Consider the following 27,050-nt stretch of genomic DNA (forward strand, 5'->3'; position numbering starts at 1 on the left):
ATATTTGACATGCTCTGTTTTTGTCTTTCAATCTGTGTACCTCCTTGATGTTTAACCGATCAAGTTCTTCTTCTTCTTAGTGTGGAAATAATGTAATGCATGAAGCTTCAGCTGTCTAAATTCTATTAATATGTCAGCCGAGTAGCAGTTCATCCCTTCCCCTCCCAACAGAAGTGGACAAGGTGGAACAGTAGCTTATCTATACACTAATCGGAGGAAGCGGGTGGGTTCATTTAAATGCTGAGTGGCTTTTTCTAACAGAATATATCAATCAATAGTGATGTTGGGTACAACTGTTATTTTTTAATATCCTGGCCAACAGGTGAGCAAGCTAATTAAAAGGTAACCCACTTGCCTGTGGCAGAAATCTCCAACAATTTGTCTTGAAATTGCTTTGGCAATTTGGCAGAAAGAGATGAGGGTGCTTTTTCGATGAGGCTTTTAATATCTAATCGGCCTCTCACATTCAGAGAACTTTATGGAGGCACGAATAGGGAAGAGGTGAGCTTTTGTACAATGGTGTCCTCTTTTTTGTAAGCATTGTTTTAGTCTTTTTGCCTCTCCCAAAAATCTGTTATAGAGGGGGGGAAATGGAATACAATAGGTACCCATACGTTCTGGTTAAGACATTTATATATTGTTGGTCTAGAACAGTAATCACACACACACACACACACACACACACACACACACATGCAGAGAGGGAGGGCGAGGGAGGGGGAGAGGGAGGGAGGGAGGGAGGGAGGGAGGGAGGGAGGGAGGGAGAGAGAGAGAGAGAGAGAGAGAGAGAGAGAGAGAGAGAGAGAGAGAGAGAGAGAGAACAACAGGCACTCAGCAGCAGCATAGATGACAGCCATGAAGTAGAGGGCTAGGCCATGACTTCAGCCCTAGCATGAAAAAGGACTCTCGTAACTCAAAAATAATTTTAGATCTTTCTGTGTGCACCGTATCATCCCATACATTTTTCATTAATACACAAATCTGGGGACCTGGAAGGCTATTCCAAAACATTTATGTTCTTTCCTTTAAGTTCTAAAAGGTTGTTTTGGAAATCAGTTTTTTTTTTCACTGAGTGTGGAACTTTTAATTCCTAGTACAAATTGATGTTTATTTGAATCCATCCTTAATTCCCTCTGGATCACATTTCTTGTGCCACTGGCACCACATAAGCTCAAAGCAACAGTACCTGTCCCTTTTTTTCCTCCAAATGTATTTTATGTTTGTTTCGTTCCTCCAAAGCACTTTATTCCAAAGCACTTGAGGCTTATCGGGTTTTTTTTTTTTTTTTTTGGCATATTTTAAACCATGATTCTTATGATGAGGTTTGAGAAAAGATTTTCTATTGAGAACTCTCCCATCAAATCATTGTTCTATATGCAATGTGTACTGTGAATCTGTAGACAGCTGTTCAGCATCAGCTAAACTTTTCAGCAGGGCATTTAATTATTGTGGCGTCTGTGTTGTAGAAGAGACCAGTCTGGGCTCAGTACTGGCAGAGGCTTTTCTTGGTCTTCAAACCGATGTTCTACATTCAGTGAAGAAACTGCTGCTAAAAGAGCTTGAATATTTAAGCAAAACAACAATCTGAAACATTATCTCCAAATTATGCCGTATTGACAAGAAAGAGAGAAAGTTTTTGGAATAGCTTTAATAATGAAGACTTCTTTAAATCTTAAAATGTCACTTACATGGTTAAGTGCCATTCTCTCCAGCAACACCAAGATCTCAATCGACCATATTTTCTAGAGGAACAGCAAATCAGGACTGTGGAATTGTTAACTGTGAAGGTTTAATAGATGGTTAAGCTCACAGGAGGCCTCTGTTGATTTCTGGAGGACCTCAGTATGTTCCTCCTCTACTAAGTCTGCACCACTTCCCTCTTCTTTTCTTTCACTCATCTCTTCATGTTGAAATTGTAAAAATTAGGAAAGAGTTCCTAGTCACTCTGCCATGGACTTACCCCTGCAGCCATGTTCACCAAAATATACAGAAAAAGCATTTCTGAGTTTGCCCAGACAGACGGAGAAAAAAATGCTCCTCAGTTTAAAAGCAAATGAAAATGAAAAGAAAAAAGAGGCACAAGAGAATTAAAATCACTGAGTATCTATAGAATAATCTATAGGATATAGTAGGAATTAAAGATACAGTATGTTAGGAAACCATCAAGCCAGGGAAAGCATGATCTTGCCAAAATTTGACAAAAGAGTGACATATTACATCCGTAAACTAGCAAAACAGTATTTGAGCACACCACTAATGAAGCGTGCTGCAAGTTTCCAAGTTCTAATTATTAAATTTTCATCCAACAAAATGAGCATTGAAAACCCACAGAGAGATTTCAGTCACAGTTTAGATGGCTATTTATATGCACTGAAATACTAGTTTACCAGAGCTACGTAACAGAAATTAAGAATGCACAATAAAATATACACATGAGAATTTCAAATAAAATCACTTCAACCTGCATTGGTAAAATAATTTCTCATTCTGCCTTTCTTTGATCTCTCTCTACAGTGAGAACAACGCATAAACGTGGACAGAAGAACCAGAGACCCTGTGGTCTGGAGTAATGAGTGGCTGAAGACAAAGGGTTAGGGTTAGTTGTTAAAGGGTTGACCCCTATTATGACAATCTGAGTTCCTCCCATCCTCTCTTCAAAATAATTTTACAATTCTAACACTTGGTTTCATTGACATTTAACACCATGTTTAAGGAAAAGACTTTTGGCATAAAAGGACAAATTCTATCCTTCACTTTGAGCTGTAGCAGTCCAGTCATATTTGCAGCAATCTCTCACACTGACTACTAGTGAACTTTTACACTCCTTCTTCTCCATTTTAGTATAGCATTATTATTTATGTTAAGATTTTACAGACTGCCCAACGCCAGAATAACTGTGGGTATCTTATGCTTAAAAATAGAATGCAATCAAAAGAATTATATGTTTGGACAAACCACACATTATATAATATTGCAAACAATCAGCTGGGGCTCCACAAACATCATATCCCAAGACCCAGGAGAACAGCCAAGTTTTAAAGACTTCTGGAACTAATGCACCACAACAGAGAAGGCATACTTCTTAAGTCCTGATACAGGCCACTGTTTAATTGACTAATATACAAAACTGGCAAGACTATAAAGGGTTAGCTTTCACCATTAGACACTGCTGCACTGCTCAGCCACATGATGCTGACTTCAAGGACCATATATGCTTCTATGTGTGAACAGCAACAGAATGCTCATTGAAGCATGCCAAATTGTTTCCAGGGCAAAGCATCAAATACTTCGCAATGCAATACCCCCCCCAACCCCCCAATGGCTTGCTGAACCATTCACATCAAAAAACTCAATGTTAGGACCACAACAATTTGATTGATAGACACAAAGGGCTACTTTACTTATTCTTAGATTTTCAGGAGGCATGAAAAAAGAATTATACTAACCATTGTTGAGAATTGTAGAGAAATTAAGGGTGGGGGGCTGTATTCCTCCTTCTCCCACCATTTCCCATATATTAAAATATCCTTTTGGACCATTGCAAGAATTGGAGATTGAGACATTTTTTCAGAGGTTCTGCTTCTTCATGAGTGGGTGCTTCCAATTAGCACTGTTGGAGTTTCTACCCCAGGCCAAGCAGAAGATGAAGTGCAAGTTTTGATCTGGTTGTTCAAACCTGAGACAGATTCGATGGGATTGGACAGGCTCAGAAAGAACCCCATCAAAATAGGGCTACTTTATTCAGAAACCCTCTAGTACAGGGGTGTCGTCATGTGACGTATCAGGACTTTTTCTCCCTTCGCTAAACTGGGTATGGGCGTAGCCAGCCTCTGACACATCCAGCCCATAGGCCGGGAGTTTGACAGCCCTGCTCTAGTACTAGGCTAACTCCATCTTTAGTTCATGACTGAGTAACATTCTCACTGAAGGACCATGCATGGATTCTGGATATCCCAGGCAGCTTCAGTTGGTTCACTTTTCCTGGACTAACAAATCTTGGCTACCGAGATTTATGACCTTGTACTTTCTTGGTTAGATTATTGCAATTTAATTTACATGGACACAATGGAAACTATAGCTGGTAAACAGGATGGCTTCGTCCATCAGTTGCTGACCGATGGAGTGACCGATGGAACCCAGTACAGCAAAGATACATATTTTATTTATTTCCCGCTCTTATCATTTTTACAAATAACTGAAGACAGCAAACATATCCAACACAACTTCCTCCTCCTATTTTCCCCACAACAACAATCCAGTGAGATGGGTTGGACTGAGAGTGAGTGACTGGCCCAAGGTCACTCAATCTTCTGCTCTCTAGCTAGTGCCTTAACCATTAGACTAGTGGTGAAATTCATTTTTTTTTAATTACCGGGTCTGTGGGCGTGGTTTGGTAGGCGCGGCAGGGGAAGGATATTGCAAAATCCCCAATGGTATTTATCGGTTCTCTGAACTACTCAAAATTTCCGCTACCGGTTCTCCAGAACCTGTCAGAACCTGCTGAATTTCATCCCTGCATTAGACCAAATTGGCTCTCATTAGATCATCAGATATTGTAACTGTACTGGTTGCTGAGAGGTTTCTGGGACTAATTCAAAGTACTAGTTGTTTCCTATAAAAGTCTTTATGATTCTAGTTCTCATTATCTTTAGGACCACTCCTCCAACTATAATCTGTCTGTGTAATATGTGCAGGTCAAGAAGATGTGTGTCACATTTCTACCACCGGGGGTAAGGGAAGGACTTGGCTTTTTCTAATACATTCCCCTCACTCTGGAACAGTTCCCCCCCACCTGCTCCCTCCCCCCCAGGTTAAAATGTGTTGTTTTTCCTGAAAGCAGAGCAACAGAGTAGTATAGTACTTGGAAAGGAAAGATCTATAACAATGGCAGCATCTAATTGAGAGAGTCACTGCTGGGATGGCTTATTTGATTCTGTTTAATTATTGTCTGTTTTGTAGCTTCCCGGGTGATTTATTCCTGTACTATGTAGTATTAGGAGTTTTCAGCATATAAATATTTGTATAATTGAAATATTTAAAATATTCACAACACAGCTAGGGGCAAGTAGAGTGCTGTCTTGTTCACAAAAATCTATGCTGTCTTGTTATTAAATCTGCAGTTGGACTTTTACAACAATGAAGTAACAGAAAATAGGGATTTCCTTGATGTATTTGCTCTCTATTTATGTGTATGCATTTGAGATTGATTTCCTGACCTTGATGTTACTCACTTGAACATCTTTTTAAGCTATTTATTGGCACAGTGCCCATGATTAATTTCCTATTTTTATCTTTGGATCATGATCATTGTATACGATGTCTCTACATATTCATTGCCCTGTGTGTATATTCAAATGTTCATGTGCATTTTATAGCCCTGTTGTTGTCATCTCTGAATTTTTATGTTGTAGTTTTAGTCAGATCCCGGAGGATTTTGTGCGGGAAATTGCTCATAGTACTTAGGAAAATAACCTCAGAAAATATTCTGAGACGAACTCTCAGAATCTTAGATTTACCACCTTGGCAACTTGAGCCCCTTTCTCAATAATTTATTTTCCTTCCCCGTGAACTGCTTCCTATCTCCCTGAAGCCCAAGTGCGCCCTGGAACTTGGAGTCTCACTGGCACTATTTCCCCTTCTCTCGCTGGGCCTCGAAACTACCAAACCCACAATCCCAGGCGTTCTCTCTGCCCTCCCTGGCAACTTGAATCTTACCTCTTCGCTCATCTTTAATTTACGAGCAGGGAAAGAGAACTACAACTCCCGGCAGCACTTAGAACTTCACCGGCCTCCGCCTCTTCTCAGCTGGCTTGAAGGCTGTTATTGTTGTTACTAAAAGATTAGTGGACCAGCTGGTTGCTCTCTGGGTAAGAGACGTCTTCTGTACTCGGGGAAAGGGCTTTTTCTGTTTTCTCTCCTCCTTGCTTTATCTTTGTTAATTGCTCGGAAGCATCAGATTTGGGGTGCATTTGGGGAGGGGAACACCCCTCCCTTCCTCTCTCTTGAGTTCAGGAGTTTTTAATCAACTGTACTTCTTGTCGGGACAGAAATCAAAATCAAAAAGAAGGCTGTGGATGCACAAGTTTTCACTTCTCCCTGCATGAAAGGGGAGAGAAAACGTAACGAAAGGCTTCAGTGGGCCTTTAACTCTGAACTTGCAGCACAAAAAAGCAGGCAATTGGGAAGAGCACTGGTTGAAAAAGGGAATTCCTAACCTGATTTAAGCTTGAAAACTCTTAACCTCTGTTTGACATCGATCTGCCCGTTTCCTTTATACAGACAAGCACTGTTCGGTGTTGGGACACCCCAAATCTTTTCTTCCTGTTTTAACTGCTGGAGATATTCGCTGCCTGTGATCTATCGCTCCTTTCTACTAATCTAACTTCGGGATCCATTTTGACTCCAAGAGTCTGCCCCCTCCCCCAGCCCCCAAACCCTCAACGTAACTGCGACCAAGCTTCGAGGTTCGAACGGTTTGGTGTTTATGTGGGAGAAGGCAGGACGTGATGAGACTTGTGGCTTCTTGCAAGCTACTGTCATTTTCTTTTGTTTGGCTGGAAGCTGCCCAGTCTTAAACCGTGTGACGCCAAGAAGACGGCGCCTTTGCAGCAGAAGAATTACAGCTCTCCCCCCCCCAAAAAAAAAAAACCAAGGAGGGGGCTAGGAATGAAGACCCGCCTCCATTCCCTAAAAGTCCATCAGAAACCGGGAAGGGAGGGGAGAGTCTTTGCGCAAACCTCGCATCAGGCCAGCGAAGCGCAACATCTTCCCACGCCTCCGTCGCCTCTTCCCATAAGAGGCTCCGCGATCGCTGGGCTCCTTCTCGGTCTCTGATTGGCGTTTTGTGTTGGAGAAGCCCCGCCCCGAGGTTCTAGTTGCTCCCGGGGAAAGGAATGTAGCAGCGGTGCCGGGAGCTGCCAGGCTTGGGTTTCGTGCCCACGTGGCTCGTCTGGGTCACGCGGGGGGAAGCTCGTTCCCTTGGCATCCGGTGGAGAGGAGAGAGAGAGAGACTATCTAGTGCGGGCAAGCCCAGCTCCACCTGGTTTCATAACAGGCCTCTCTTGTGAGGGAGGTTTGCCACGTCCAAGCACCCCCCCACACACACACACACTCCCCGTAGTATGGAATATGGAAGTCCAAGAGGTCTTCAGAAGAACGCCCGAATAGAATAGAATACTTTATTGGCCAAGTGTGATTGGACACACAAGGAATTTGTCTTTGGTGCATATGCTCTCAGTGAATATAAAAGAAAGGATACATTTTATTTATCTGAAAGGGAAGGATCCTAACCTTTAAGATTCCTCCGCCCGCCCAACCCCAGCTGAAGGTTAGATAGAAAAATATCTTCTCCCTTTGCTATATTCTCAGCCTATGTAAGATCATCCCCCTATTGTAAATATAAATTATCTGCAAGGACAGGAGGATTGGTCTTTTCAGCTGAATGCTGCAGCTGAGGAGGTGACAACGAACTCTTTCCTTTTGCGGTTGAAATAATACAAGAAGCTGAACATCGGCTTAAAAGGCCTTACATTGGTTGTCACAAGATGTAGTGATACCTAGTAACTTGGAAAAGGCAATTAAATTCAGAGAAGGTAATCATATGAGTAATCAGGAAAAACATCTTCAGGCAGAGCTTAATGTTAACATTCAAGAAAGTCAGCATAACAGTGGAAACTGAGCCACCCAGAGTTGCATATGTGAGATGGGCAGCTGTACAATTTGAATAAATAAAAAGAATGGAATAGTAGAACTTATGAAATGATCAGTGGCCAAGATGAATAAAATATGAATGAAAAAGGATTTTTCACTATGCATCTTGACTTAAATAACGAGCTGTTTCTCAGGATAGGATTCTCAACAGAAAAGTCATTCTTGTTTCTTGATACCCAATAAATGTCCACAGGATGCTACAGAACCAACAGCACATGATACGATCATCATAGCCATTAGGCAGAATTCTTTGGGAGAAAACACTCTGTTATCCTGATAGGACATACAAATATAAATAACTTTAATACTATTAGCTTTCAAAGCAAGCAGTGTTACGCAAAATCCAGAAAAGGAATAAGCTGCAAACCAAATAAATTAAAAACATGAGATAAGAAAGATAGCCAAATAACGCTCCATTTCTCTCTACCTTACAAAGCACCTTTGTTTTTACCATTTCCATACAATGCTTGGTTCATAGTGGGTTTTGTACTCTAAATCTCTCATCTCTCTCTTACCAGCTCTATCCAATTAATGGTTTTCTGGGCCTTCCCCTTCTCAACTCATTTTTCCTATATTCGTTTTTAACTTGATTCATATTCATTCTTTCTGTATAACCAAGCTACCAAAATGTACTTCTTTCATACTGGTCATTTGTTTTTGTGTTTAGTCCACATTCATTCATCACCTGTTTATCTTGATCACTTATCTTTTAATCATGTTTTCCTATACTATACATGCTTCTTCAGTAACTCATTCCCACAACATTCAACTTTTGTGTTTCTACTCACATGTTCTTCTCACTTTGGTGTTACTAAAACATTCCTAGGTCGGCCATTTTGTCTGTCAGCAATTTTCTGCAAACAAATTTGGTGTAGTTAGCAATGTAGCATCATTGGCATACAAGTCTATCTATACCAGCGATGGCGAACCTTTTTTGGCTTGAGTGCCACAAGGGGGAGCGCAGGGGGGTCATGTGCAGGCATGCCGCACCCTTAATGCAATGTGTGACCTCCCCCAGTGCGCATGCGGGCACTATAGGCGCTCCCCCCATTTTTACATGCTTTTCCCCCCCTCCCCAGGCTCCAGAGGCTTTATGGGAGCCTGGGGAGGGCGAAAAGAGCCTCCCCCGCCCCCCCCCCAGAGGCCCTCCGGAGGCTTCAGGGACCGTCCGGAGGCTTTCCTGACACCTTTGGAGCGCTCAAAACAACCCTCCGAGCAAACCGGTTTGCTCGGAGGGTCGTTTTAAGCGTTCCGAAGGCTTCAGGGAAGCCTCCGGATGGTCCCTGAAGCCTCCGGAGGGCCTCCGGGGGGCTGGGGGAGGCTCTTTTCGCCCTCCCTAGGCTCCCATAAAGCCTCTGGAGCCTGGGGAGGGCGAAAAATGGCTTTAAAAAAGGGTGAACTCAAATGGCTCCACGTGCCACCTGTGGCACGTGTGCCATAGGTTCATCATCACTGATCTATACATTTCACATCTTCAACTAACATACTTCTGATGTCATCACATGCATTATTTATACATTTTGTCCACAAATGCAATCAACTATTTTTGTCTTAAGCCATGCTCAACGTTGAATAAGTATTTCATATATTCTTCTATATTATTAGATGTGTGTTTTACTTTATAATTGAAGCCTATTTATTATATCATCCACTTTCTCTAAATCATCCATGGACATTCTCACATTTTTTTTTTCTGTTTCAGACTTATACCACATATGCTTGGTTGATTTACAAGGAGTTTACTGGTGAGTAGTTTTGCAGTAAATTACAAAGGCATAGAGGGCCAATGCAAGTGCATGCAATGCTCCAGAAAATATAGGGAAGCATGACCTTGCTGATGGCTGCTCAGATTCCAGTGCATCTTAAGCCTAGGTTGTATACCAGAGTTTGACCTTCATCACCTGACTTATTTGGCACCTGTTCCTACTGAATTTTCTGCTGATTCAGCCTTAGGTAACTGATTGCCCGCTGATTTCTGAGGCTGGCACTCCAATGGCTCATACTTCTCTGCCCAAAACACATCCACACAATTCTGAATGACCTATCAAAGAGCCAAAAAAGTGGTCTATATGCCACCTGCAATGCATAAAGCTACACTGCTTTTACAAATTTTTCTCAATGTCATTTCTCATATCTTTTCATTTAGAATTTTACTAAATGCCTTCCCAGGCATGCTCAACAACTAATCCCCTTTACTTCTTACAACCTTTCCCATTTATTTATGGGATTTACCGTATTTACTACTACAATCTGGTATGAACTATAAGTGAGTGATGAAAATAATAAAAAAAAATCTGGCACAGAATTCTGGCACTGATGACTCCACACGTATCAGTTTATACATGTTTTCTGGAAGAGAAGGGTTTTTACAAGTGACTAGAAAAGCATGAAATATCTCTCGTTACTCTATGTACAGTTGCAGTTTTATCGTTTTTCAACACTTTCTCCATCTTATGATTCCTTTTTCCCCATTTTTTTAAACATAGATTGTATCTATATCACTTCAATTCTGCAACGTATTACCATTTTCACTTAAGTCCCTCAAATATCCCTTCCAGCATTTTCTCACTTCAGTTTCTTCCCAAATTAACTCTTAATCTCAGTCATTCAGTTGTAGGCCCCTTTGTTTAGCAATTTTAATCCATTTTCAAAAGACTATATTTTTAAATAAAAATTATTCTGCATTTCTTCTGACTCTTAACCGTGTCTAGCTTTCTTTGGACATATTCTTTGCACTATCTGATTCTGTGCGTATGCATTACACAGCATGTTTTTTTCATCTTCGTTTTTGCAGCAATCACTCTCTTGTAAGTGGTTTTTCCAAAACACAACCTCTTTTATGTCATAATTTTACCAGGCACTCTTCTTCATGCTACTGTTAGCATAACTCCACCTGCTTCCATGATGCAGTACTCAGTAACATTTTTTTTAAAGGACACTCCACATTCCTTACATCCATATTCTGTTCAATCTACTGGGAAATTGATCGGTCTTCTAATACTGGATGCTATATTCTCTTCCTCCTATAGTTTTTTCCACTCTTATTTCTTTTCCTTTTTTCATTTTCTTCCATATCTATTTTTCATCCAAACCTACTTTTAACTACCCCCCAAAATCTGAATCCTTCATCACTCTTGTATCCTTCACTAATTTTCTCTCAATCCTTCATCATAAATGAATAATGCTTTAAGATTTATATTCATTCTAGGCATGAAATCCTCTTAACTTTGCTACCCATTCAGAACCGGGAGTTCACGTGTGGCGCTTCTGCACATGCGCAGAACCTTCTGTGCATGCGCAGAGCATCCATGATGACATCTGGGCAGGTGGGCGGAGCCTCCCGCCACCACCACTACCGGTTCGCTCAAATCGGGGCGAACCAGCAGAATACCACCTCTGATTCATTCCATGGATGTATAAACACAGTTATGTTTTACACTTGCATTTGAAACAAGCTTATGTATTCAAAAGCAAATATGTTTAGTCCTTTTTCTAAGCAGCCATTTATCAAGATCACCATTTTCTCTGATTATCTTCTCTGAATGGCACCATCCTTCTTTCTGTAATTTTTTTCTTGTTCCAACCGAAACATTCACTTAATAGAATACTTTCTCCCTTCGTTACTTTCAATCTGAATATTGCACAGGTTTTCTTCAAATTCATCTTCGGTCCTTCCGTTATCATAATTCATTGGAGCATACCATGCAATTATCACCAAACTCTGAAGTTTTACTTGCATACGACACATCCTAAATAGCACTATTTCATACTTTCTGACATATGTTTTAGCTCTTTCATAGTTAACCTACACTTTCACTTGCATTTATTCATCAACTGTATTCCACAGACCACTTCCTTATTCAGATCTATTGCATCCTACCCCTTCCTTAAGTTTCACAGATGTACACCATATATTGTTCCTTCCCCTTTATCATTAATTCATGTTCCTTAACACGTGACATATCCCTTTACATTCCATGTTGCACTTTTCCTTTCCTTTGACGATGGCCATCTACCCAACTTGTAGCTATGAGTTCTACCACCATGGCTTTGTACAACTTTGTACAACTATGGCTTTGACATAATATTTTTTATTCTATTTGATATAATGCTTTTAGTAAATTTCACCTAAGATTTTAGCTTTAATCATATTTCTGCTACATGCAGCATTCTCTGTTAACAGTAATGACAGTATGGTACCAGTTAGTTTTGACACATTGTGATTGTATCTCATAAACACAACTAAAAAAAATTTCACCTCAAACATGCCCAGACTATTAAGCTCAAATTAGTACTTTGCAAATCAATGTGGTGTTGTTTGCATTTCACCAACTAAGAGGGTACTGATCTACAAACAGGATGCATTTTCAAGTGCCTTATTTATTAAAATTATATAGATTTCCCAATTTTGAGGCTCCTGATTTGCTAAAACTACAACTCCTACCACTTCTCTAACCAGCCTGACTTGAACTATTCTGAAACATGCAGGCCCAAAACATCTGGAGGCATATAGTCTAACCACAAATATCAGATATCTATTCTGAATGCTAGTTGCCAGGAATTACCGCTACTGTATCTTGCCACTACATGTTCTGGTTTTGACTTCTTTCAAGCACATTTCATGCTTCAGATGGGGTGAGATTATGAGGCTGGTTTCATCTTAATGCTCCAGAAATAATACAGAAAAAATTAAATAGAGTCAAGTCCACATAGTTGTAGCCGTAAAGACAGGAGAATTACATTCTCCTACCCCAGGGGTTGGCAATCTTAAACACTCAAAGAGCCATAAAGGTTGTAACTGGAAGCCCCCCCCCCCCCCGTTCAATTCTGGAGCCGACCGGAAGTCCAGTTTCCCCACCATAGAGTCTCCACCTAGCACAGCATCCCTTTTCCCCTGCTGACTGGAAGTCCGGTTCCCCCCACCATAGAGTCTCCTAGTGTGGCATCCTCTTTCCTCTACCTGTCCTAACCAAAAGCCCTATCAATTGTGGAGCTGACCGGTGACAGGGAGCCGCAGCAGAGGGATGAAAGAGCCACATGCAGTTCTAGAGCCGACCCTTGTCCTACCGCTAGGCTATACATTCATTTATCTGACAATAGCGTATTGTTCAGGTAAACAATCCCTAATCTACCTTCTTAAGGTACGACCTCATTGGAAAAAGGCACGGTTATTATTCTTGTTTCTGCTTCCAAACGTTTCTAACCAGATACCTCTGGAAACGTGATATATGGAAAAAAGGGCTCCTCAGCTCTTGAAGCTGGTACTCCAAGGTTCACTGTTTATATACATGGATGTTCCAGTTTGTTTTATGTGTTTGATCTTGTGATTTACTACACAACAACAACAAAACAAAAAGCCCCCATAACCAACTTGGGTTTTATCCTATGTTTATAATCTTTAATCTCTTTGAGAGAGGTGGGCAGTTTAGAAATGTGAAATATAAATTAATGGATGGATGGTGTTGTGGCCCGCCAGCGGAGTTGGCAGCAGATTTGAACAGTGAGGAGGTTGGGGAGGAACATGGCCCAGTCCTGGAGTCTGGGGAAGGCTCTGTGTCGGAGGCACAAATGGGGCCAGAGCCATATGCCAGTTATCAGCTGCCTTCAGAGACAGATATCAGTGAGGCAGATGAACAGCTGGAGTCTGTTCCCAATGTGTGCATGCACAGAGTTCCTAGACAAAGGGAACAGCTAAAGAACAGGGGTCGACTTGGGAGTAAGGCCACAGGTGGACGATGAATGTCCCCTCCCAGAGGAAATAAAAGAGGAGCGAAAGGAGAGTTTGCAGGAGACAATTAGTTTGCTTAATTGGCTTGTGACTCTCTGAGACTCCTTGCCAAGTTTTGCAGATATCGGGCCTGGAAGCTCTCCAAGCCAGATAAGGTCTGTGACTGTAAATCCTCCCTTGAAGACTTTGCTGGATGTGAACGAGCAGAATTCACAGTAAATTAATAAAAGGGTTTTTTGTCTGGACAAGGAGTTTGCTTCATGCTCTTGGGAAGCCTAGGTCAGGACAGATGACGGATGAATGGATAAATAAATAAATAAGTAAATAAATAAATAAATCTCATCTGCTTCAGTCAGGATTTGCTGGGATGATGATGATACATTTTTGCATGCCAAGTAGGCCGATTTTTTCTTGTTCTTAAAGCAGCAGCCATTGCATCATCTAGTGCTGTGATGGCGAACCTATGGCACGTGTGCCACAGGTGGAACACGGAGCCCTCTTTGCTGGCACGCAAGCAGTCACCCAGCTCAGACCTACTGTGCATGCCCGCACCTCCCGCCAGCCAGCTGATTTTTAGGTCTCTGGTGTCGGCAGGAGACATGTGTGAAAGTGTGGTGAGTAGGGGGAGGTTCCAGGTGCATGCGTGGGGAGAGGGGGGAGAGCGTGCATTCGGGGGGGGCTGCACGGCTCTCCCATGCCCCATTTTTGGTGCTTCCCCAACCCATCCCCAGGCATGTGTGGGTGACCCTTGTTTTGGTGCTAACAGACCTCCCTGTGAAGCCTCCGGGCACCAAAGACGGGGATGGCTCTCTCCTAACAGAAGATCAGACCTCAATCTTGACTTGAAGTAGGGAGCCGCTTTGGATTTTCATTCCCCAAATGAGTTTGCCCCACTCAAAGGGGTAGGGGGAGGCAAAAAGAGAGTGCCAAAGCCATCCCCAAGCTGAAATATTCCAAGCGCTATGAATCACGTGCTCCCGTTGGCTACTTGGGAAAGAGATTGGGAGTTCTCCCTCCCATTCCATTGCAGCAGAAGTGGCCAGACTCTCTCTGCCGGGTGAGGATAACTCTCTAAAAAGCCGGCTTGCCTCTTCTTCCCACCCCCGAGTGGGAATTGCCGAGAAAGGGGCCAGGAAGGTGGCGGCACTTGACTGCAGGCGTGTTTGCAAGTTGCCTGAAGTTAAGCTGGCTGTCTGGCAATGAAGGTCCAGAGAAGAGCAAGAAGGAGGGGGGGGGGTTCTGGAAAGAGGGGAGGGGGGACAACGGCCATAGCTACTTCATGCCTTTTTCCATCCGACTTTTTCCTTTCCTGGGTGTGCATGTGCCTCCTAAGTGCCTTTGGCTTGAAAAATGGAAGCAGGCGAGATCTCTACCGGCTTCTTTCAAGTGATTTTGGCCATTAAGATGGACCACGATCAGCTTTTCTTGCCCATTTCCTCTGCCTTAAAGGGCGACATGGATGTGTACCGTGTGAGGGCTCATGCATGAATGCAGTTACTTGAACTCGGCAGTAATAGCGCACAGGGTACACAACTTTCCAGAAAAAGCCCCCCCCCCTCCTTCTTGCTCTTCTCTGGACCTGCATCGCCAGATGGCGGGCTCAACTTCAGGCTGCTTGCAAATGCGCCTGCAGCCAAGTACCGCCACTTTCCTGGCCCCTTTCTTGGTGATTCCCACTCGGGGGTGGAAGAAGAGGTAAGCGGGCTTTTTAGAGAGTCACCCGGCAGCAACTGAGAGAGCCCGCCTGTCTGGCTACCTCTCCTGCAATGGAATGGGAAGCTTCCTGAAGTTGAGCTGGCCGTCTGGCGATGCAGGTCCAGAGAAGAGCAAAAAGGAGGGAGTGTTTTCTGGAAAGAGGAGAGGGGGGACAACAACCATTGCTCCTTCACTGCTTCCCTCCCGCTGCTCCTTCCCCTAGCCATGTTGGACTTGCTTGCCCCCAACCACACTTTGTTATGCAGTTTGTTTTCATTTAGCTGCCACTCGAACTCTTAAAGTTCAACATGGCTAGTGGAAGGAGCAGCGGGAGGGGCAGCTGGCAGTCCAGGCAGCAAATGCTGCCTTGCTCCCTTGAGCGCCCGATCCGGCCAGTCACTCTTGCCTTTCCCCCTGTCACTGCAGCTTTCCTTCTGGGGCGGCAGAGTTGCGCAGGAGGAACGCCGGAGAGAGAAAAGAAAGGATTAGGAATCCTTGTGCGCAGGGCTGCCACCTCTTCTTTACCATCCCCCTCCCTCTATCTAATTTGGAGTGAGTCTGAAGTGGTTTGTGGGGGACAGGGGAGGAGAAGCAAGGCCCCAGAATGGCAGCAGCAGCAGCAATAGCTGCAGACGAAAGGGCTGCTCAGGCGCACGGGGAGGCAGGGAGGGAGGCATACGTGACCAGCCGGCTGCTCCTCCTCCTGCCAGCCTCACTGGGCAGCGTCCAGCATAGCAAATTTTCAAGGGCTGAATTTGCAAACTAGGGTGCATGGTGTGGTACTGTGCATCTAGTGAAGACATGGTCGAGCTCGGCTCAAGCAGCTCTGAGATTGCAAACCACCGCGCCATTACTTGGGACACTGCTTTCTTCACTGGCCCTGCAGGGCAAGCCAGCTGTGGTCCCCGAGAGGGGCAGGCTGCATGGGCACAGAGGAGCATTTCTGTAAGGGCGGCATGCCAGCAGCAGGCTGGGCAGTTCGCTCCTCCATGGTCCTGCCGGCTGGCATGGCTGGCTGGACGGAGGCTGCCCGGAGGAGGAGCTGCTGCCGCCTCTGCAAAAGCAGGCCATTTGTGCCGGCAAAGGTTGGTCCAAAACAGGGGGGGGGGGGAGAGGAAGCATGCGGGATAGGTGTGTGCATGCACATGGGGAAAGATTCATGGAAGGGTCTGTGCATGCACAGAGGCCGTGCATTGCCTTATGGATGCTGGCACGCAGGAGTGTTGGTGTGCCATGCGTGTATATTTTCGGCACGCAACAAGAAAAAGGTTAGCCATCATTGGTCTGGTGAAATTAATTTCACAAGTGGGTTATGATGGAGACCACGGTTGAGTTTATGGGTGGATTAGTCCTGAAGGCTATAGTTCGGTTTGGCTTTCCTGGCGCTCCAATTAGCCAGACGTCTTCCCAGGTGCTCCGTCTGTGAGCTCATATGCCTCATATAACCCCGTCTTTCCTGCCTCAGGCAGAGAGTTGACTTGATGGCCTAGAATCAGGGTGAGCAGAAGGTAGATTTGGCTCTGCTAGTAGATCTCTTAACTTGAAGTAGAGTACCCAAAATTTCCAATTCCCGATTGGGCAACATCAACAATAGAAATAGTCTTCTGCTGGCATAAAACCAGGCTGCTGAAACAAAGAAAGTTGCACCAAAGTGGATTTTATGTAGACAAAATTAATTCGAATGCAGCCGTGTCCTGGACCCAGCATGGTGCTGAGAAACATTTACTTTTGTGTATTTCAGGCCCATCCCCACCATCATTTTGAACATCTAGTCAGTGGATTTGGGAATCGTGTAAAAAAAAAAAAAAGAGTATATCCAATACGTCTGAAATCTTATTTTTCCTGCCACCTCCTTCATTCCTACTGATTTATAAAGCAAGCCAGTTAAATATTTCAAACGTACATGTCTTACACACAATGGTGTGGGTGTGCGTGGGTGTTTCATCATTTTCGTGATCGAGCTAAGCTTTCTCCTTTTTTTGGAAAAAAATAAATCCCACCAATATATCAACTCTGAAGTGCTCTGCTGTACCACAGGGAAGGAAATTGTCACATTAGGCCTGCTTGCTCCTAGATCTCCTGGGTTGAAGGAGGAGAAGGATTGTCAAATGCAGTTATATTGTTGAGAAACCACGCTGGTTGCCATTACAGTTTCATGGCCTAACTTGTTAATACTTGCTGTGACCCTTTGCTTCTGTTGTAAATGCCAGAAACAAGCAGCTATTATCTAGGCCACATCCCATTGTGAGGGGCTGATCCCTTGCCTTGTTGATAGCAAATCTTTCTCATCTTGTCCTTGTAATATTATGGTGCTAAAATGCCAGGGCCACCATCCGGTTGCCTTCAAACAAATCTGCCCTTCATTGTGAGGTTCCAACAAAAAGTTTCATTTCCACTAAACACTACATTTAAAAAAGCCTTGAAATTACATTGCAAGTATATATTGAAAGGCATAGGAGGGAAAAGTCTTTTTAAAGCACTTTGTAAGGTTATGAACTGCTTGGGATAAAGAGCAACGTCCTTGCTGTATGTTGGTCTCTTAAGAAAAGTTTTCACGGATTCTAGATGCTCTACAATGAAGAAAAGTTTGGGTGCCTCCCACTTCATTTTTGATCCCAGATAACAAACTTGAAGGAAGATGTTTCATGCAGGCTATATTCTGGTCCAACCCAAGCTTAAATTTATTGCCTGATGCCTTTATTTATTCTCTTCCTAAGTTAGTTCAGTGTATTTCATTCGCATTTCTGCAGGATTTTGCTTTTTCTTTTGATTTCTCTGTGAAGGAAAGCCTTATGATTTTCCATAATTTCTTTTAAAGTTAGAGAGGATTCAGACCTTGTGCTCTGATTTCCCACCTGGCTCATGATAGCTGCAGGTCAGGGGTGGGTTTCAGCCGGTATGCACCGGTATGGGTGAATTTAGCGTGCCATCCCGTACCTGATTTTCCGGAGGCCCCGTACTGGAACGTTCCCTCCCCTGGCCTGCCCCACCCTGCTCCCGTGCCGCTGCCATGTGAGGCGCAGGGGCGCAGCCAGGAAGGATCGCTAGGAGAATGCTAACTGCAGCCGGGTTGGTGGGGTGGCAGAGAGATTGTGCAGGGCTGCACTGGAGGCGGTAGGAAAGCAGGGTTCAAGGCTCCACCCCCGTACCGGCGAAAAAAAGAATATCCCACCGTCCTGGAACTGTGCCGTGAGGTAAGGTAAGCAGATCTTGGGAGAGACCTTCCCTCCCCCTTCAGAGAGCCCATTTGGGGAGAGAGGAGGCAGCCTGGTTTGAACGTGGGTGGGCGGCAGTGCCTTCTTTGCTTGTTCGGGCGGGCTGAGAAAGAAAGGAGGGGTGTGATAGCCGAGGGCAAAAGAGCTCTCCTTCGCCCTTGGTGGCGGGGTGCTTTATCACATGCCTCCTTTCTTTCTCCGCCTGCCCGAACGAGCGAAGGAGGCGCCGGTCCCAAACCATCCGCTCGCCTGCATTCAAACCTTCCCACCTCCTGTCTCCCGGTGTGGGCTCTCTGGAGGGGGAGGGAAAGTTCTTCCCAATATCGGCTTGTTTCCTTCCCTCCTGCAGCGTCAGTCCGTAGGGGGAGGGCATGGACCATTCAGCGGTGATGGAGAAATAGAGGCTTCTTTGCCAGCCTCCCAGCTGGCAAAACAGACCTTTTCACAGCGGTGGCTGAAGCACAATCCCGGGCAGTCAGTTCCGGCTCTTCCTTCCCCAGGCATGTCCTGTTGCTGCTAGAACCGCTTTTGCTGAATCTGATGCGGCGGCGATGGCAAGAAGCGGCTGCCAGCAATGCTCTCAGCAATGGCCACCACACCGGATTCAGCAAAAGTGGCTCCAGCAGCAACGGGCGCAAGACAGGAGGCGCAAGAGGAAGGAGAGCTCCTTTGCCACCAGCTATCACATGCCTCCTTTCTTTCTCCGCCTGCCCGAACAAGTAAAGGAGGCACTCACTGGCCACTAAACCGTCTGCTCACCCATGTTCAAACCAGCCCACTTCCTCTCTCTCTCTCGGCATGGGCTCTCTGAAGGGGGAGGGGTGATTCTTTCCAAAGACCGTCTTCTTTCCTTCCGTCCTGCGGCTGGCAAAACAGACATGTTCACAGCAGCAGCTGCACAATCCTGTGCAGTCAGTTCCGTCTCTCCCTTCCCCAAGCTTTTGGCATGGGCTCTCTGGAGGGAGAGGGAAAATCCCTCCCAAGATCTTGCTTGTCCTGGCAGCACCCCAGCGATAGCAACTGAGTGAGGGAAGGAGGAATTCTGGGAGTTGAAGTCCACAAGTCTTAAAGCTGTCAAGTTTGAACACCTCTGGGTTTTTTTTCTAAAGGGTTAGGGATGCAAGGATCTTGTAACTTGACAGCTTTAAGACTTGCGTGCTTCAAATGCCAGAGTTCCTGAGCCAACATTTTGGTTGCTAAGCAAGAGCGTTGTTAAGTGAGTTTCACCACATTTTACAAGTGGGCCATGCCCACCCAGTCACATGACTGCCAAGCCACTCCCACCCGGTCACATGACCACCAGGCCCTCCCACAAAACAGGCCACACCTACAGAATAGGCTCTAAAAAAATTTGAAACCCACCACTGGTGCAGGTGGACTATTAGGGCTTGCTGCTCCTCCTTTTGAAACAGATGTTGTACAAAAGCAGCAGTAAGCAGACTTTTGAGTTGTGTTCATTTTCTTGAAGAGCTCAGTGAACGTCTAACATGCGTAAAAGCAAAGGTTCCCTTCGCACATATATGTGCTAGTCATTCCCGACTCTAAGGGCCGGTGCTCATCTTCGTTTCAAAGCCGAAGAGCCAGCGCTGTCCAAAGATGTCTCCGTGGTCATGTGGCCAGCATGACTAAACGCCGAAGGCGCACGGAACGCTGTTACTTTCCCACCAAAGTAGTCCCTATTTTTCTACTTGCATTTTTTATGTTCTTTCGAACTGCTAGATTGGCAGAAGCTGGGACAAGTAACGTGAGCTCACTCCGTTACGCAGCACTACATATTCGAACTGCTGACCTTTCTGATTGACAAGCTCAGAGTCTTAGCCACTGAGCCACCTTGTCCCTTGTAACATGCATACACAAACACACACAAAAGTGGGGGGGGGGACCCCAGATTGAAAAGTGCTGGCTCCTTAAGAGCAATTAAGTTTTGAACAAAAAATTAAAAATATTTTACATGTATAAACTGAGATTATAGAAAAAAAGATAAAGAACTATTGTGGCCCTTTGGATCTTATTATCAGATTGCAGCTTTTTAAATCCCTGCTCTTTGGTCGTGCTGGCTGTGCCAGATAAGAATTGTAATCCTACATATCCGGAAGGCCCCAAGTTAAATGGAGACTGTTCTAATCTGACTTATTTTTCCCCCTTCCTCCTCTGAAATGAAATCCCATAGCACAGCCTTTCCCAACCTAAGTGCTCCCCAAACTGGAGGACTTCTTTAGTTCCTCAAATTCATTATCCATGATGCTGAGCAACAAGTCCACACATTGGTTGTGTTTCCAGGCTGAGGAAAACTGAGGAAAGCTGAGGAAAACTGTCAAATAGCATCATTGCCTTCTACTCTCAGGCTTAGTGAGTGAAAAATGGGCAGCGCTATGTACGATTTCGAGGAGGGAACCAGTTGCAGAATATAAAGAGCCCCACATTTAATCTCTATTTTTTTGTTTTTTTATAATAAAATTTTATTTTATAACATATAAAATTTTCAATTGAACAGTGTGTTGTCAGAGTACAAATCGTTTAGGAAATAAATTAGGAAATAAAGTGAAACAATATTCATTGCAATAGTAATAATAACAACAACAACAGTTCCTAGGTCCTTGGTTAGGACTCGAGTTGTTGAGCTACCAACCAGCCCCAAAGGCTGTGAATCTCACCAAAGATTAACCACATAATAATAATAATTTTTTAACCAAGTTAATATATCTTCTTTATATTACTGATCCTTCCATATATTTCCTTGTTTCTAGCTCCTGTTTTTATCAGCTAGCCACTGATAAAATAAGTCCCAAGTCAAAAAATATTCAGCTTCTTTCTTTTCCTTAAAGTGTTAGCTTATCCATTTCTGCACATTCTAATATTTTTCTAATCGCATCTTCATCTGTTGGGATTTCTTCACTTGTCCATTATTGTGCAAATACTATTCTCGCTGCAGTCAATTCATGTAAAATCAGATTTAATCTGTATTTGTTATTGGCACCAATTAAGCAAGCTATAAGAAAGCACAAGCTCCACTGCATGGGTTTTTTTTTTTTCCCTACCAGTCTCATACTTGTACCAGCAATCTTTGTTCAGTGACTGCCTCATTTAGCATCTGTTCAAAGTTATGACGGCAATGAAAAAGTAACTTTGTGACCAATCCTCGCAAGATCTGTAAAGCAAAGCAAAGCTGAAGTAAAACTGTAAGGACAATGGTGGTTTCACTTAGCAATCACTTTACTTAATGGCCGATTTGCCAGTCCCAATTGTAGCTCAAGTGAACTGCAGCAAAACAGTAAGACTTGGAAAGGCATTGATCATCCTAGTCTTTGTTCAGCGGTGAAATACCCTTGCAGGGACAGGCAAGGAGGCGTTTTGAATACGAGTTCTGCACAAGAGAGATCCTTGGGAAAGAATAATATTACTAATAGATGAAGAATTAATAAACTGTTGGGTGTGGTTTCTCATCCTCTTTCCATGTGGAGGTATAATTGTGGTGGGGGAAACCTGCCATTGGTTTAGAGTTTCTTGCTTTTCCTCGGCCCATCTATAGATAGGATTAGTCTGCCTCTATTGATTCTGTAAGGGATGCGGTGGCTCAGTGGGTAAGACGCTGAGCTTGTTGATCAGAAAGGTTGGCAGTTCAAATCCCTAGTGCCGCATAACAGTGAAATCCTATTATTTGTCCCAGCTTCTGTCAACTTAGCAGTTCGAAAGTATGTAAAAATGCAAGTAGAAAAATAGGAACCACCTTTGGTGGGAGGGTAACAGCATTGCGTGCGCCTTTGACATTTTGTCATGCCGGCCACATGACCACAGAGACCTCTTCGGACAGCACTGGCACTTTGTCTTTGAAATGGAGATGAGCACCGCCCCCTAGAGTCAGGAACGACTAGCACACATGTGCAAGGAGAACCTTTACCTTTACCTTATAGATTATGTGGCTGCTTCCATACATAGCATGTAAGCAGCCCAGAGTCATTGACTGAGATGAGTGGCTATAGAAAATGATTAAAGAAATAAAATATAAATAAATAAATTCATGCTGCTCCAGGATCAGATCTGTGTTCCCTGGTGACTTCACAATAATGTTCCTAGTTAACAACTCAGTAATTCATTTCTGACTCAAATGCAGTGCAGCTCAAAACTTGCGAGTCCAATTTTATCCCACTGAAATGCAGGGAGGTTGGGGGAGGGGGCTGGGAAGTCCCCCCCCCCCCGCACACGCTGGGTCTTCCCGGTGCTTGTTTTCTATTCAAATACCATCTTAGAGTCCATGGATCAGTGAAAGGGCGAGCGCAAGAATGCCGCTAGAGTGGCCCTTCTGTTTAAGGAATTGCTGCGATGTTTTTCTAAAGCATCAAATCGGTGAAATTGGAAAGGGGGGGGGGGTTAGGGGGTGTTTGCTGCCACCATTTTTAATGCTCTCCTCTTGGAGGAAGGGAGGGAGCACTAGTTGCTTAGCTGGCTTCCCAGTGTCTTGTGGCAATTTAAACAATCTCAGTATGAAAGCGTCCCTCGGGGCTTAGGGAACGAAAAGGATGACAAATCTATGTTCAGACTTTTTTAGGCAAATAAGAAAAAGAAGGTTCCAGAGCTGTTCTCTTTCAATTTCATTCTCTTTCTGTCCCTTCTACATCCATCCTCTGAACCATTGGCTCTCCTGCTATCTTTCCCTGAACTCTGCAATACTCCCTTTGCTGAAATTAAGCCATTGTTCTTATGGCTCTGAACTGCATTGGCTGACATTTTTTTAAAACCTCCCCCTCCCCATCTCTCTGCTGCTTCTTTCCATCATTGATTAGACTGTAAGTGCCTTGGGGACAAAGATTTTTTTTTTATGTACCTTCTGTGTGTGAGTGTGTGTGTGTGTGTGTACACATACATACATACACACGCACACACATATATACATACACATGCTGCAATGTACCATGTAAACTGACGGTGTGGTATAAATAAATCATTATAACAATCAATAATTAACCGAGGTATCCTGGTGATGGAAAAACAATCTGCAAAGATTAAGAAGGCCATCCTGGCTCAGTCCCTTCCTATTGGCTTCCATCCATGTTCCATTGTACATACGCTGCCACTCCTAATGCTTATTCCTATTTCCTTTCCTGTCAAAAAAAAAAAAAAAACCCTCCCAAAAATTGTTAAACGCTCTTTGTTGTTTCAGAAAAAGAACATAAGCTTTAGGACCAGAGAATGTGGATTAAACACATTCATGTGTGCAGTAAGCAGTTTCATGCAATTACATAATTTAATTTGTGTCTCCCATCTGTAAGCAATACTGGGCAAAAAATGGCTTGTAAAGCTGAGGATAATGCCAGGGAAAATATTACGATGAATGACAAGTGGGTAGATGTAGTAGACTCTTCCATATTTACTTTTAGAGCATGCACTTTCACACATACCCAACCTACTCTATGCCCAGCAGAATAGAATTCTCCAGGAATAATCAGAAATAATAAGAATTTCAGCTTTTTCCTATAGATACTGTATAGATCAGTTATCTCACGTGCCAAAAGTGGGGGGAACGCAGGGGGGGTCATGCGCAGGCATACCACACATTTGTGTGCTTCCCTCTGCGCGCAAGACCAGCGCTCCCCCCTGCTTTTTTCACACTTTTTTCGCCCTCCAGAGGCTTCCTAGGAGCCTGAGGAGGGTGAAAATAGCCTCCCTGCCCGCCTGGAGACCCTCCGGAGCTTCCCTGAAGCCTTCGGAGCACGAAAAACCGGCCCTACGGGCAAACCGGAAGTTCAGGAATTGACTTCTGATTTGGCCATAGGGCTGTTTTTCGCCCTCGGGAGCCTTTAGGGAAGCCTCTGGAGGGCGAAAAACGGCCTCAAAAGAAGGCCAAAGTCAGCTGACGGCAATGCCTCGCGTGCCCTAACAAATGGCTCCGTGTGCCACCCATGGCACACGTGCCATAGGTTCGACATCACGGGTATAGATATAACTACAGATGTCCTGTTCTCTTCCCTGATAATTTCCTGTCCTAAGACAGATTCCTTTTTCCTGTATTTCTGCTCCAGTTAGCAGTGGCTGTCAAGGATTTTCAACAGGAAGAAAGGCTTTCCTCCATTTTGCTACTGAAGGTGGCAGTGCTTGACTGGTGGCCTTTGTCAACACTGTTTTGCTGCGTAAAACTAGCCTTCCTCATATTTCAGGTCATGTCCTGAGACTCATTTGCAGGGAAGCCAGTAGAGCAAGTCTTTGGGGCAGAAAGTTAGGTCTCCCATCTTTAAAGAAAGAACAGAACTAATTAATTAATCAAAGCAGGCCTACCTTATGACATCATAAGGTAAGTTAAATAATATGCATTGCAAAAGACATCCCTTCTTCAACTAAGGGCAGAATGTAAAACAATTCAGCTGCACTACAAGATGGTTTGCCCATTAAGTGCCCCTCTGGCTGATTTAGCACCAAATCATATTTCTTGCATGATCAACTGCTTCCATTTACTTTACAGCCCAAGTGACTAAGATGGAAGAGGTGCAGTCCCACCCCAGCGTAGTTTTCCTGAATGTGGCCTCAAGTTACATACCCCACGCCAAGGTGGAGTGCCACTACAATTTGCCACCTGGCATGAAACCATCAACCAGAGATTGGATCGGGATCTTTAAGGTACTGCAAATGGGGACAAGTGAGATGATTATGTTTGAATGTGTATGGTCACATTTCAGGAGTTTTGAAGAAAATGTTATCAAGTGTATATGAACACCACACATTTTGTTAGCTATTATTTTTTTACTACTTGCAGTTCTGACAGCACCCAGGAACTGTATAGTAAAAAGCTGAAGCCTCATTCAAATCCAACTCCTCTTGTATGGAAATGGACATATTTTTTTCTCAACAACAGCATTCAAAATAGGAAAAAAACCACAGACAAGATTACTCTCTGGAAACAAATACTGTGGTCTGAATTCTGTTAACGATACAGCCTGTTGTGCCTTCAAATGGCTTCTACTGTAATGCCGTAAAATGGCTTCTACTGTACAGCGCAGTGGAGTTGCCATGGTAACGGCTTCACAGTACTCCAAATGAGGGCTCCCTCTGGTAAGGGGGAAAATTCAACTAGAAATTGGTCTGGACGTTTTCCCCCTATAAATAAATACCCAGACAACGCCGGGTTATCAGTTAGTAATTCATAAAGAATTCTATTTATTTATTAAATGTATATGCTACCCATCTCACAATCAAGTAACTGGGCGATTTTCAACATGATAAAAACAACATTATAAAACATTAAAACATTTGATGATTAAAATTAACAAAAGTGAGCTAGGATAGGAGTTTTGGATCCATCCCAAATTGTTGGGTTTGCAATGGTGGACCTTCAGGGAGAGTTACCCAAGTACTACATCTTCTAATGCTACCTTTCCCATTCCTTGCCTCAGGTGGATGCTTCTTCGGTACGTGACTATTATACCTTTGTGTGGGGCGTAATGCCAGATGGTGGAGCTTCTGAAGGAACCCTCCATTGCAGTGTCCAGTTCCAAGGTAAGCCATGTTTCGAGTGATTCAGAGCAGATTCATCAAAGCATACACGGCTAAATGTTTTGAGTAACACTTGAGGAATGACTTCCTGCCCAAGCAGAATGGTGACACAAGATAAAGTAGATAAACAGAACAACCAGTCTTACTGAACTTGATTTCAGCAATCTATCTGGCCTGCCCTTTCAAAACAGCTACTCAAAACAGCAATGGCCCAAAGTGCTCAAATCAATTCCATGCAGTGAAACTGGGAGCAAAATAAAATGCCATTTTGTACTAAAAGCAAAGCAAAAAGTTATTTAGCTTCATCAGAAATTAAGAAAAGAGAATGTTAATCGAAACAGATCCTAATTTCCCACCTCTGGTTTTCCTTTTATCTGTGACTCATTAGGAGCCAAGCAATAAAAGGAAGCCTTCATATTCAGAAGTCAGAAAAGTAATACAGTAAATATATTTGTCCTTTCACAGCCAGCTATTTACCTAAGCCAGGACCGCAGCAATATCACTTTCGCTATGTGGATCGCCATGGGGAGGTGCGTGGCCAAAGTTGTTCTTTCCAGTTCAGCGAACCCTGTCCCATGGATGAGCTCGTCACTCTAGAGGAGGCCAGCGATGAAGGAGGAGGAACTGACATGCTGCTGGTAGTTCCCAAGGCCACGCTACTTGAGGTAGGATGCTCTAAGCAACCCTTAGTTCTTTCTGTAAGCCAACATTCTTGACCCTAAAGCGAGGTGTATTTCCTTCCGTGAGTATAATTATTTTTTCATGACTAGTTGCTTGCTGCCTAACTATAGCATTCAACTCAACTCAGGAAATTCTAAATTCAGGCTTTCACTCAGCTATGAAATGCTCTAGATTTTAGGCCTGTTTACATTTTTTTCAACCCAGCCTATTTTGTGAGGTTATTGTAGACATTCTTAGCGCCCTCTAGAGAAGGGAGGGCTTAGAAATAAATTGCAACAAACTCAATGATTCCTGGTTTTAATTCTGTTCCATATCATCTCTAATACAAAGGGAATGTTATCATTTCCATATTAAATATACAGTATCTTCTGATATAATTAAAGGTTAAACAATACCAGCAATGAGAGAACGGTCCTATCCCTGGTGATTATTAATGGAAAATATACTAGTTGCTTCCTTTGAGTCAGCATCTTCACTTTCCACATTCAAATTTGGAGGTACATCATGACACAAATTAAAGCCTTGACCTATGACCTGAT

General features: G+C 43.7%; 1 protein-coding gene across 2 annotated transcripts in view; it reads left to right on the forward strand.

Annotated features, from left to right (window-relative positions):
* Nucleotides 1-5,750: 5,750 nt before the first annotated feature.
* Nucleotides 5,751-27,050, forward strand: part of CALCOCO1 (calcium binding and coiled-coil domain 1) — a 46,383-nt gene continuing 25,083 nt past the window's right edge. Inside the window, exons 1-5 of one of the 2 annotated variants that reach the window (XM_081971108.1) lie at nucleotides 5,751-5,867; nucleotides 9,413-9,455; nucleotides 24,803-24,957; nucleotides 25,731-25,833; nucleotides 26,296-26,495. In XM_081971108.1, coding sequence (XP_081827234.1) covers nucleotides 24,817-24,957; nucleotides 25,731-25,833; nucleotides 26,296-26,495 — 444 coding nt within the window. In that variant the 5' untranslated portion in view covers nucleotides 5,751-5,867; nucleotides 9,413-9,455; nucleotides 24,803-24,816. The remainder of the gene's footprint in view (nucleotides 5,868-9,412; nucleotides 9,456-24,802; nucleotides 24,958-25,730; nucleotides 25,834-26,295; nucleotides 26,496-27,050) is intronic. The other variant, XM_081971109.1, reaches the window with a different exon arrangement.

This window comes from Natrix helvetica, assembly GCF_964273705.1.
Source record: "Natrix helvetica genome assembly, chromosome: 1".
Lineage (NCBI taxonomy): Eukaryota > Metazoa > Chordata > Lepidosauria > Squamata > Natricidae > Natrix > Natrix helvetica.